The 13,296-nt window shown below is 49.3% G+C and overlaps 1 protein-coding gene across 5 annotated transcripts in view; it reads left to right on the top strand.

The window, feature by feature from the left end:
• The window catches only part of TRANK1 (tetratricopeptide repeat and ankyrin repeat containing 1), a 54,887-nt gene that overhangs the window by 1,776 nt on the left and 39,815 nt on the right, over window positions 1-13,296 (top strand). The window contains exons 2-6 of one of the 5 annotated variants that reach the window (XM_078869488.1): window positions 1,241-1,350; window positions 3,652-3,766; window positions 4,365-4,521; window positions 9,848-9,972; window positions 10,420-10,521. In XM_078869488.1, the coding sequence (XP_078725614.1) occupies window positions 1,292-1,350; window positions 3,652-3,766; window positions 4,365-4,521; window positions 9,848-9,972; window positions 10,420-10,521 (558 nt within the window). In that variant the 5' untranslated portion in view covers window positions 1,241-1,291. The other 4 variants (XM_078869486.1, XM_078869487.1, XM_078869485.1 and 1 more) reach the window with 4 other exon arrangements.

The following is a 13,296-nucleotide window of genomic DNA, read 5'->3' as shown; positions in this document are numbered from 1 at the left end:
GTGAGTTGTTCCACGTCGGTGGGCGGGACATCACTGACGTGTGGACATCACATGCCGGACATCACTGACGTGTGCGAGTGAATGAGTGAGCAGCGGGCGTGTTGGTTCGTGCATGCCCTGATGGGCCTCCCCTAGTTCGACTCGGCCTCATGAGTAGCTGATGCGGTATGTAAACATCGCAACTGGGGAGACAAAGGCGGCCGGACGTGGTGCTGACCACCCAACCCCTCGTGTGTCGTGCCGGCCTTCATAGGTGCTCGCTAACAGCACTTGCCCCAACAGTCTGTTAAGGCTATGCGGGGGATCTTTGTCTTGTTGTATGGGTGAGCCCCTACAAAGGGCTGTACGGCACACGATGCTCGCTAACAGCGCTTGCTCCAACAGGCTGTGTGTGTGGGGGATCTTCGTCGCTTTTGTCTTTGTGTATGGATGAGGTAGTGAGTGGACAGGTGGGTGGGAGAATGGTCAGTGGGTTTGTGGATGGGCGAGTGGGCGAGTCGGTGGTGAGTGGATGGACCGGACACCGCAGAGCTGCGTTGCGTGGACGATCAGGTCACGGGAGTTGATGACAAAAGGGCATTGGCGGAACCTGGCAGCAGGCACTGATCAGCCAGATAGGACGGTGCACATCCTTCTAAACACGAGGAGGGCGAGCAAGCACAGTTTCTAATCGACTGTGCTGTGGGGCGCGTGGTGGCAGCTGCGTGCATAAGAGAGTGAAGGGGGGATGATGTTGAACATCATTCAGACGTTGATGTGCTCATGTAGTGTTGGGTGATGTGTGCAGGTGGTGTGCTGATGTAGTGTTGGGTGATGTGTGCAGGTGGTGTGCTGATGTAGTGTTGGGTGATGTGTGCAGGTGATGTACTGAAGTAGTTTTGGGTGATGTGTGCAGGTGATGTGCTGATGTGTTGGTTCAAGTGTGTAGGTGATGCACTAATGTAGTGTTGGGTGATGTGTGCAGGTGATGTGCTGATGTAGTGTTCAAGTGGGCAGGTGATGTACTGATGTAGTGTTAGGTTATGTCTGCAGGTGATGTACTGATGTAGTGTTGGTTCAAGTGTGTAGGTGATGCACTGACGTAGTGTTGGGTGATGTGTGCAGGTGATGTACTGATGTAGTGTTAGATTATGTCTGCAGGTGATGTACTGATGTAGTGTTGCGTGCAGGTGATGTGCTGATGTCGTGTCGGGTGATGTGTGCAGGTGATTTTTTTACATAGCGCTGGGTGAATTTGCAGGAGAAATGGATCCGGTCTCCCTCACTATTTACTTGAAGGGGATGGGGAATAATGCCTTTCAAGAGGGCCGCTACCTTGAAGCCCTCCAAATGTACGAGAAAGCTCTGCAGGTGCGCCTAAACTACTCCTACTCTTTCGGCAGGTATGCTAAAATGCAGACACAACTTTATTAAATTTTCATCTATTTATTTTAAGGCTTTTGGGGAAAAACACATGCAACAGACAATGCAAATAACAAATAAAAGTCATTTGTGAAATCTAATGGACAAGTTCAACTGGTCACGTGTACGTTGTAATGGATTGACTGACGTTGACAAGCAGGTAGCAAAAATCAGCTGGAGATAACTTGGCTTGTTACAGGATTAAGGAATGTCACGAGCGAGCGTGCATTGTGCGATAGCAACGCAACGGGCACTCGAGAAAGGCAGCCACGGCCAACTGTACTTGTGCGGAACGATTCCGAGTCGTATTATATTTGAACCGTTTCGTTGATTCTCGTGTTCCGTTTATGACCGTTAAATATATAGTTTGTTCGTCGTGCAATACTCCTTAAGGACCCTGTGCCCGTTTTCTGCAATATCGACGTTTTTGTTGCCGGCTGGTTAAATGGCGTCATCCACGTAACACATGAAAATACACTTAAAATTTGTCGCAAACTGAACAATTTTCCCCCAAAATCGGAAATAGTTGTGCCTCCCCTACCTGATTACTAGTTCGTTTTCGCTCAGTACCGTGTCGTGCTGTCGTGCGTTTTCTATCGCTGCCTGTATCGTATGGCTGTACATACGCTCTGCACTTCTATGATTCTTTCATTTAATCCAATATCTACCCTAACACTACCCATAATTCAACTAATGGAACATACTGTATCTAATTGTTTATGAATACCACGAAACATTTTTATAGTAATTGTTAACAGAAAGCAGTCACCTCTGAATGTTTGTTTACCATGCATTAGGCTAGGCCTAGACTTCTCCGATCATTCTTGGCTGAGACCATAAACAATCAAAGTGTAATTGTATGAAATAAAGTACCTACAGTAAATAACTCATGAAATTAAACTCATGACATGTACTTAAAATGAAGAAAACTAGCAATAGAGACAGGCACCGAGAGTAGACAAAATAATGCAGAGATACAGGAGAGACACAGCGAGACAAAATACAAAGACAAGATCCCCCAATATAGCTTTACCAGACTGTTGGGGCAAGTGCTGTTAGTGAGCACCTACGAAGGCCGGCACCGCACAAGAGGGGGTGGCCGGCTAGCACCATGCCCGGCTGCCTGTGTCTCCCAGGTACTAATTTGAGGCTGAGTCAACCTAGGGGAGACCCAGGACCGGTTCAGATAATCGTCACTGGTGCTGGTCGTGAGCGGGAATCGACCCCGTGATACTGGGTTCAAAGCACAGTGCCGCCAACCACTCCACATAGAGATAGGCATAAGCTGGGTCCAAGACGTAATAACAGGTGATAATGCTTCCCCTTGTAGGCCAGCCTATGTCAGGAGGTGTTTGTGCTTTTGTAGTGTGCTCCGGAGACGCATGTAGGGGGCACGTCTTTATTACACACACACACCCTAACTACTGTACATCAACTTCTCGTACAGTCTATCTCGTGTACTTCTTCCACCCAGCCTATCATACGCCGCCTACGTAGCGTGCCTACCCCGGCTACGCTCCAGGTCCTCCAGATATGATATCCTATCGGAGGCTGTCTGACCCAGCCAAGGTACAGGTCCAACCACTGGTTCCTCAGACCTGACCCTTATAAGGACAGCGGGTAAGGGAGTCCCTAGGGTCTACCACTGGCCTCACAGTGCTCCGGCCCTTAAAAGGACGGCGAATCTAGGGGTCCAGGGTCTTACACTAGCAGGTCTTCAGGCTTCGGTCTTCAACTGCCACGAACCTCTTCAGTGGTCCGCCTTATATACGTTTCTCAGCCGAGGGGGGCGGGGCTCTGAGGGATCGTAGAACCCCCCACAGCCCCCACCCGTTGGGAGGGGATGCGGGGGATCCCAGAATCCCCCACAGCCCCCAACCGCTTCTGGGCTGTCTGCCGTTGCAGGCCAGTGCAGCCGCAGCCCCCCAGCCGTTGGGAGTGTTTGCGAGGGATCGTAGAACACCCCACAGCCCCCAACTGTTAGGAGGGGCCACGTGGGATCCCAGAACCTCTCAACAGCCCCCAACCGCTTCTGGGTTATTTGTCGTTGCCTGCAAGTGCAGCCCATCCATGGTGCTATACTTTCATGGGATGAACTGTTGCATTGGCAGTAATGACGTGTTTACAAAAAATATAAGAAGACCTTCGCTGTAAATTATTACATGATTCATTAATCGGTGCGAGTGGATTTCATTTAAGCAAACCCCGAGTCGTAGCATTAAGCGACTGGTCACGTGTGACTCCTGACAGAGATGTTTCCCAGCTCTTCTGCAACATGGCCATGACTTACATCAAGTTAGGGAGTTACGCAGATGCTGTGAACGTGTCGCGGAAGTCCATCGACGCTGACCAGCAATGGTACAAGGTATTCATTACAGGCGGCAAAGCCATACCTTCGCACGAGTAATCATAATCAACAACACAAATATCGTCTGTAAATATGTGCACTAGTCAGATGCTACGGTAATTCATATTTGGGATAATCCTGTGGGATTGTGAATGTCTTTTCAAATGCATTTAAAAGTTGTGCCATCATGTGGCCCCACGAAATTTCTTGGCAGCCCCCAGGAAGAGAGCCCGCTCAACAGTAATGTGGGACGCTACGCAGACGGGGAGATGAGGGAAACACAGGCACACAGAGAGAGATGTATGTGGGGAGCAGTACTGTCGTGCTTTTCGCGCTGCACTACAAATCCGATGACCCGAGTTTGAGTCCCGCTCACGGCCAACACCAGTGACCATTATCTGAACCGCTCCTGGGCTTCCCCGAGTTCGACTCAGCCTCAAATGAGTACCTGGTGCATTGTGTAAACATCGCAACTTGGGGAGACATGGGCAGCCGAGCATGGTGCTGGCCACCCACCCCCTCGTGTGCCATGCTGGCCTTCATAGGTGTTTACGAACAGCGCTTGCCCCAAAAGTCTGTTCAAGCTATAAGACGGGATTTTTGTCTTTGTGTGTAGGGTTACTATCGGCTGGGCGAGGCATTCGCTGGGCTGGGCGAGGCAAAGGAAGCGGTCGCTGTGCTACAACAGGGCCTGGCTGTCCTGCTCGTCTCCCCTGACCACACCATCGTCCACACCATTGAATTCCTCATGGAAATATTCAAGGCCATTAACTGTTAGTATGCCTTTGTTTTTTTTACTCTCTGTAGACACGGAGCATTAGGTGTGATGTTATCCAGTGGTGGGCAAAGCGAGGAGCGCCACGGTAACGGCGACGAGTGAAACTGTCTTCGAGGCACGCAGTGTGCCGCACACTCACCGCAACATAGGCACGTGTGGATTTACGCATAGAGGTCACTTACTAGATAATGTGGATCTGTATAGCATGTGTCTAAATGTGCTTTCATCTCAAGGCGCTGTACGGAGACTGTGCACGTAGTTATTTTGGAGACATAGGGAATGCACACACATGAACACCATGTTCCGCACTAGCAGCTGACACACACATGCACGTGTAGTGTAGTAGAACGACACTACTGTGTTGGCTCGATATGGGGGCGGTAGGCGGGTGTCATGGAGGTCGTGTCAGGCCGTGCCACTCTGCGTGAACCCAACAGGACACGTGATCGAATAAAGGGGGGCCAGGGGCCCCAGGGAGGTCACGTGGTTGGGGGCTCGGGCCTTCCCGAAGGATCGGTAAGGGGGGAGTGGCCTGGGGCAGAGCCGGCCACGGGTGTGGACGGAGAGCTGGGCTGTTCTGCTGGGTCAACTCTGGGATGAAGCGATACCATCTACGATCCTCGGTCTCTGGTCCAGGAATGTAGTATCCTGGTGTGTTATCTAAGTTAGGAACGGTGGTTACCACCCTATGTCGTTATCCTGTTAATGTTAAGAGTTACCTGTTGTGTTTAGCTTATGAGTAGTGTTGCCTCCAAAGTTCGAGTGTGCGCCAGAGGTCGCAAACGGGTTTTGATTCCTTACCCATACCCATACCTGGCCGCACCAGGGTCGCAAACGGGTACCCGTACCCGGCCGGGTACGGGTAGCCGTGTATTGGGTAGGGTACGGGTATCGGGTACCCGATTGCGACCTCTGGTGTGCGCCTGAATTTAACCCACTTCACACGTATGAGTACACGCACATGAACGCCACTTTCCTCACCAGCAGCTGACACACGATCACAACAACAACAACCGCCATTCGCCACTAAGTGGTGGTGACGTCACCACGACGCTTGTGCCAGGCCATGTGCACCTTGAGGCCACGTGAAGTGTCGAACGCCCGCTGGCAGGAGGTCACGGGGCAGACCCAGGTGCCACGGGTCGACTGACTGAGATGACCGAGATGGCCGGCTGATGCACCACCTGTGCCCCCTACTGTGCCAACTTGCTGTGCTTTAGCCACCCGGCACTCTGCTCGTTGTTGTGAGTGTCGTTCCTCCGCCCTCTGTTGTTCTTGGAGGGCGACTGCCTCCAACTGCCCAGTAGTGTCCTTCACGAGCCTCCTCCACAGAGGCCGATCTTGACACCGCTGGTAATAGTTATCGGCAAGTCCACTCAGCTCCACATCCTCCTGTATCACATCACTCCATCTCTTCTCTAGCCCGTGCCGCGCCCGTTTAGCCCCCTCGATCCGGCCGAACAAAAGCTGTTTGGGCATGCGGTGATTGGGCATGCGGGCTACATGGCCCAGCCAACGCAGCCTTGCCTGCCGGAGGTGCTCACCGATGGGACTTTGTCCAGATCTTTCACCCCAAGGTGTACAGGGAATGGCTCTGACTCCCGGCCACGTAGTTTTACCCGGGCCTGCTCACCATCATGAAGGTCCTTAATGAGCGTGAGCAGAGGGTCAGGGACTCCCTACACCTCTGCTGTAGCAGACAGACAGAAATATGGTATCTGTGCAGGACCGCCCTTTTTTGAAACCGCATTGGGGCTCCGCAAGCCTCTCCTCAGCGTGCCTCGCAAGGCGATGTTAAATAATCCTTGCCAGGACCTTTCCCGGCACACTGAGGAGTGAGATGCCCCTGTAGTTGTTACAGTCTGTGCGGTCCCCCTTCTTAAAGAGGGGGACCACCAGGGCATCCTTCCAATCCTGCAGAACCCGTCCAGTGGCCCAGACTGTTGTTATGATGTCATGTAGAGCAGTCTGCGCACAAACGCCACCCTCCCTCAGCATTTCGCTTGGGAGATCATCTCTGCCCGGTGCCTTTCCTGGTCTCAGACTCTGGATCGCCTTCAGTACTTCCTCAACGGTTGGCACCTCAGCCAGCCACTCACAGGGGGTGACTTCCTCCTCCAATATTTGAGGCACCGTAGCCTCAGCAGGGTCATCCCCACTTTGTGCCATGATGTTTTCCAGGCTGAGGGATTCCCCCTCCCCCAGGACCTAACAGAAATGCTCAGCAAATCTGCAAACTTGTTCCTGGGAGTCGGAGATTGGATCACCGTTCTTTCCCTTAATGACGGTAATAGGTGTGGCACTGCAGGTTACTTTTTTGATGGGGTTAAATAGGGATTTGTGATCACGGGCCATTGAGGCAGCCTCCATCTCCTCAGCAACCCACGACCACCACCCATCCTTGCAGCGCCTCACGGCTCTCCGAACCTCCGAGTAGAGGCTGCGGTAAGCCTCCTCATTCTCTGATGTGGGATGCTGTAGACGACTATGGTGGGCCTGTTGCTTTTTCTCAACCATCCTGAACACCACCTCTGTCAGCCAGGGTCTCTGGGGAGGTCTGGACCGCGTACCCAAAGTAGCCATTGCAGCTGCATGAGTCACAGTCCTAAACCTTGCCCATTTCCCCTCGACATCAGGAGGAGTGGGGGACGATGCCAACCCCAGCCGCAAGCGATGATGAAATTCTCGCTTGCAACTTCCATCAGCTACAGTGAGGGAAAAAAGTATTTGATCCCCTGCTGATTTTGTACGTTTGCCCACTGACAAAGAAATGATCAGTCTATAATTTTAATGGTAGGTTTATTTGAACAGTGAGAGACAGAATAACAACAAAACAATCCAGAGCAACACATGTCAAAAATGTTATAAATTGATTTGTATTTTAATGAGGGAAATAAGTATTTGACCCCCTCTCAATCAGAAAGATTTCTGGCTCCCAGGTGTCTTTTATACAGGTAACAAGCTGAGATTAGGAGCACACTATTAAAGGGAGTGCTCCTAATCTCAGCTTGTTACCTGTATAAAAGATACCTGTTCACAGAAGCAATCAATCAATCAGATTCCAAACTCTCCACCATGGCCAAGACCAAAGAGCTCTCCAAGGATGTCAGGGACAATATTGTAGACCTACACAAGGCTGGAATGGGCTACAAGACCATCGCCAAGCAGCTTGGCGAGAAGGTGACAACAGTTAATGCGATTATTCGCAAATGGAAGAAACACAAAAGAACTGTCAATTTCCCTCGGCCTGGGACTCCATGCAAGATCTCACCTCGTGGAGTTGCAATGATCATGAGAACGGTGAGGAATCAGCCCAGAACTACACCGGAGTATCTTGTCAATGATCTCAAGGCAGCTGGGACCATAGTCACCAAGAAAACAGTTGGTAACACACTACGCCGTGAAGGACTGAAATCCTGCAGCGCCCGCAAGGTCCCCCTGCTCAAGAAAGCACATATAAATGCCCGTCTGAAATTTGCCAATGAACATCTGAATGATTCAGAGGACAACAGGGTGAAAGTGTTGTGGTCAGATGAGACGAAAGTGGAGCTCTTTGGCATCAACTCAACTCGCCGTGTTTGGAGGAAGAGGAATGATGCCTATGACCCCAAGAACACCATCCCCACCGTCAAACATGGAGGTGGAAACATTATGCTTTGGGGGTGTTTTTCTGCTAAGGGGACAGGACAACTTCACCGCATCAAAGGGACGATGGACGGGACCATGTACCATCAAATCTTGGGTGAGAACCTCCTTCCCTCAGCCAGGGCATTGAAAATGGGTCGTGGATGGGTATTCCAGCATGACAATGACCCAAAACACACGGCCAAGGCAACAAAGGAGTGGCTCAAGAAGAAGCACATTAAGGTCCTGGAGTGGCCTAGCCCGTCTCCAGACCTTAATCCAATAGGAAATATGTGGAGGGAGCTGAAGGTTCGAGTTGCCAAACGTCAGCCTCGAAACCTTAATGACTTGGAGAAGATTTGCAAAAAGGAGTGGTACAAAATCCCTCCTGAGATGTGTGCAAACCTGGTGGCCAACTACAAGAAATGTCTGACCTCTGTAATTGCCAACAAGGGTTTTGCCACCAAGTACTAAGTCATGTTTTGCAGAGGGGTCAAATACTTATTTCCCTCATTAAAATGAAAATCAATTTATAACATTTTTGACATGCGTTTTTCTGGATTTTTTTGTTATTCTGTCTCTCACTGTTCAAATAAACCTACCATTAAAATTATAGACTGATCATTTCTTTGTCAGTGGGCAAACGTATAAAATCAGCAGGGGATCAAACACTGTAGCTGAGACCAGGCCACCTTAGGTTGGAATGGGGTCCTGGGTGTACACCCACCACCAGAGTGGAAGAATGGCAGGCGCATCTTACAGATGACAAGTCAATAGTCAGAGGGCAGATCAGCTCCACGGTAGGTCCTGGTGTCAAGAACATGGGCTCACATCCGCTGGTCCATCACTATGTAGTCCAGCAGATGTTCTTGCTTGGACCCAGCATGCATCCATGATGTGTGGATGCGCCGATGCCGGAACAGCGTGTTGAAAATTACAAGCCCATGGGCTGCACAAAAATCTAGCAGCCTCCTACCGTTGTTATTGAGCTGATCTGGCCCATGCCTTCCAATCACTCCAGACCAGGTGCCAGCATCATGACCAACTCGGGCATTGAAGTCACCCAACAAGATGACTCTATCCCGAGGGGCCACTTTAGCCAGCACCTGTGACAGGAGGTCATAGAAGGCATCTGACTCATCGGCCTTGCCTGCATCCCTCCACGGATGTTCGTCTTCGGTGGGGGCATAAGTAACCACGACCACCACTCCTCGCCTCCGGTTGACGGGAAGGCGAGCCCAAAGTAGCCTGGGGCTTGCAGCTTCCCACACCTCACCGCCACGCTCCCACACCCCCTTCATTATTTTGTTCAGAAGAGCCACTCCCTGTTGTTTGGCAGTCTCCTGCCCCGAGGAGAGGACTGTCCACCCCTCATGGTGGCAGGAGCCAGAGCCAGTCCACCGGACCTCCTGAATGCCATAGATATCCAGGCAGTACCGATCCAGCTCCCGACAGAGGAGTGGCAACCTCCTCTGCAGTGAGCGTTCGAACATTCTACATGGCCATCCATAGTGGCTTTTTGTTTTTTCTGGAGGAGACCCGATCACACACACACATGCACACACACACACACCAATGTCAGTTTTCTTAATATAATTTTTCCCTTCGTTTTACCCCTATGGTGATAATGCTGTGTTTTGTCTTCATGTATGCTCCCACACTTGACTTGGTGGCCTTTCTGTCTGTGTTGGCCGCAGGCAAGACCTACAACAAGAGCCTGTTTGTAGGGGTTCTGCGGATGCTTCAAGAACAACCACTGCTACACACGGAGAAAGTGTGGCACCACCTGCTGCACGAGATGGCAAAGCAGGGCCTCTGGAAGGCACGTGTGGCCGAACCGCAAGTTATGCGTGCCAATCGTGTCTGATGCCTACGGGCGCGACATCTCCTGCTCAGCCTTATGGGATTGCCACCAAGCGCTTGTCATATATTTTCTGAAAGCAAGGAAACGTATGCAGCACTGTGGAGCATAGTACGGGACAATGATGGGGTTTGCTGCACTCCGTTCTGCCGTTAACGTAGCGCGTATATTGACACATGCAGCGTTCACTTCGTAGACGCACGCGCTTAATTAGCGGTATTTAATATTGTACGATCCATTCAACGCGTGCGCAGTTCCCAGGTAATCATGCCCTATTCAAATTAACAGCAGAGTTTTCCAACGACTCGTGCTGGTTTACCTGACCGATATTAATGCTTGGGGTATAGCCCTCTGTCGTGGAGTGTGGGTGATGTTGGTTTTGATTTGTGTCCGGTGTGCAAATAACAGGAGATGTACATCGTGGTGTGTACGCCCGATGACCTCCAACCCCTAAATTCCGTGGTCGGAGCGGAGCCAGCATTATTCGTCACTCTCTACTCCCTCTTTCAGGTGGGTCGATGATTTTATGATGTGGCTGTAGAATTTTTCTGGTCACTTGTGTTGTGGAGGTCATTTCGTTTTGAATTATTTTTTTTGCGATTTCCCTAAAGAGGTGGACGTGTGAGTTAGAGGTCAGAGTGCTGAGCCGTCGCCACTCAGGGTCTGGGTTTAAATCCAGGCAGCCGCCTGTGATTTAACTGGGTCTCAAGTGTAGGGAGTTGATATATTCCCAGTTACCAATGATTGCACAAAACAACATCGCAATCAATTTGGTTCTTTGCTGCATTTGAGTAAATTCCACATCTGGCTTAACAAGCTCGGGTTGACTGTCATGTGACGAACATCACTGTCGATGGCAGAGCAGGAGGGAAAGTGCTGCCCCCTACTGTGTCGAATAGAGGTCGCTTGAAGGAATCTCAGAGGTAGTTATGTGTTATATTCTTCCCTGGGGCCTTCTCTTGACATGAAGAGTTGAACTAATTCAAGCGTTTTACCATAGGATGACCATTATTAGCTTTTAACGCCGTGTTCATATTATCAACCACTTTGGAATGACGAGTTGCGTTGACCCCATGGCCGGGATTTGAACTGCCATCCTCCCAATTGTAAATCAAGTGCTGTGATCAGAGACACCAAAGCAACTATGACATGTGCAAACATCGTCAGTCACGATCTATCCACTGCCAAATGATGGCTCACCAAGCCATCTTCCACCGTTGTGCGAAACAGCAATCCATCTCACTCCTAAACACCTGTTGCTTCCAGTGGTCTGCCTCCCAGGTGGACGTCCTCTCAGCTGTATTTCCTCCTTCGGCTGCCATTTCCACGTTAAACTATACTATACACTCTATGTTTATTTTACCAGGTAAGGCCCATTGAGCTGTATAGCTCTTTTTCTTAAGCGACCTGGCCAGAAATGATAACCCGACCATGTGGCTTATGTGGAAATGTATAGCGGCCAAATGTTCTCAACGCATGTTTCTAAATGTGGAGGGAAAACCCGGAGGACTCGGGGGAAAATCCACGCCAGAGAGAACATGCAAACTCCAAATATACACGCGTTGGAGTCAGGATTGAACCCACAACCTCCTGTATACCAGGCGAGGTAGTTAACATCTCACCACCATGGCACCAATCTGAACTACCGGCCATCGTTCTCCTGCCCAAGGCCAGTTAGTGTCCTTAATGGTCAATATGATGCCTTGTTGTATATATCGGTTGTAAAAAATATGAATGTTGTGTGTAATTAGTGAAAATGTCTTCTTGGTTCTTTCGGTAAAGTCACGTAGAAGGGAAATAATAAAATAATAAAAATGAAACAAAATAATTCTCACAACGTTTCGGCCACAACGCAAGCAGCCGTCCTCAGGTGAAGAACAGGGCTGTGGAAAGACCTGTCGGAAAGACCTGTTCTTCACCTGAGGACGGCTGCTTGCGTTGTGGCCGAAACGGCGTGTGAATTATTTTATTGTTTTATTTTTATTATTTTATTACTTCCCTTCTACGTGATTTTACCGAAAGAACCAAGAAGATGAATCCCTGCAGTCACAAAAGCTTTAAATCGAAATTTAGTGAAAATGTATTATTATTTAATTAAATGCAGTTATTACGTGTTATTAATTGTAAAATCAATTATTAATTGGTGTGCTTATGATAAATGACAATTTTGAATAAAGAATAGTTATTCCGAATTATGAATTCAAGGTCATTTAGTTGATTAAATTAGACCGTTAATGAATAGATTATCGTATTCATCACAATTATTAGCTTTCACATTGTCTAGGGGTATTTATTATCAATCATAATATCAATGATTCTTGCTTTCAACATTTACTGATTTTCGCTTTATTAATTATTGGCAATTATATCAGGTCTCAAAATGCAGATCTCACCGCAGGATACCGTTCTCGCAATTGAGAAGCATGATGCATGAGTTAAGAAGGTAGCACTCAGACCCTTCTTGATCTATGAAACTTTAATATCAACTTACATTGACATCCAACATTACTTATCAAATTAGAACTACAATATACATGGAAGTAATGACGACTTGACACATTTCTCTTCAGATGGCACTTTATTGAAGACACGTTCACTTGACATCGGCGGAGACCCCACTGCAACAGCGCCGAGTCTCCCGCGCATCTCCCTTATAACCAACCGAGGCCGCGCCCCCCTTCCCGAACCTTATCGCTGACTGGACGCTCGCTTCACCGGCAGACTCTACCGTCCTCTTCCGTCACCTGACCACGCTCCCTTCTCGATCACTCCCGTAGCCACCAGTCCCTTTGCACTCACAACTGATACCCCCATCATTACATCTCGTAGCCACCAGTCCCTTTGCACTCACAACTGATACCCCTGCTGTCAATACCTCCCGTGGCCACTAGTGCATTCACACTGTCGGCCGACTCCCCTGTCGGGGATTGTTCATAAGATCATGCAAAGTAGTAATATTAAACCTTTTGACCCTGAGCTGCATTGCCATGTAGTCGTATGTCCTCATCAAAGTTAAAGTTTAATACCATGATCAAGAATATTCATATGCAGTGGCTGTCATTATGAACGTTTCGACTCTAAACACCAGGATGTATTCTAAATTAAAGTTCAGATACTGAGTGTGGCCGGTTCCCTGTCATGGGCGTAGTTAAAACAGCAGGGTGCCCATTTATGGCCTTTCTGGTGATGCCTGTGCTCAAGGAAGGAGTTTCACAGGTTAATGTAACTTATCATCCCAAGCCATCATGCCTGTTTGTTTTCCAACTACTGTGCTAATTGATCTTT

The sequence above is a fragment of the Lampetra fluviatilis genome, chromosome 28, assembly GCF_964198595.1.
Source record: "Lampetra fluviatilis chromosome 28, kcLamFluv1.1, whole genome shotgun sequence".
NCBI classification, from domain to species: domain Eukaryota; kingdom Metazoa; phylum Chordata; class Hyperoartia; order Petromyzontiformes; family Petromyzontidae; genus Lampetra; species Lampetra fluviatilis.
This window is presented reverse-complemented; position numbering and strand designations above follow the sequence as displayed.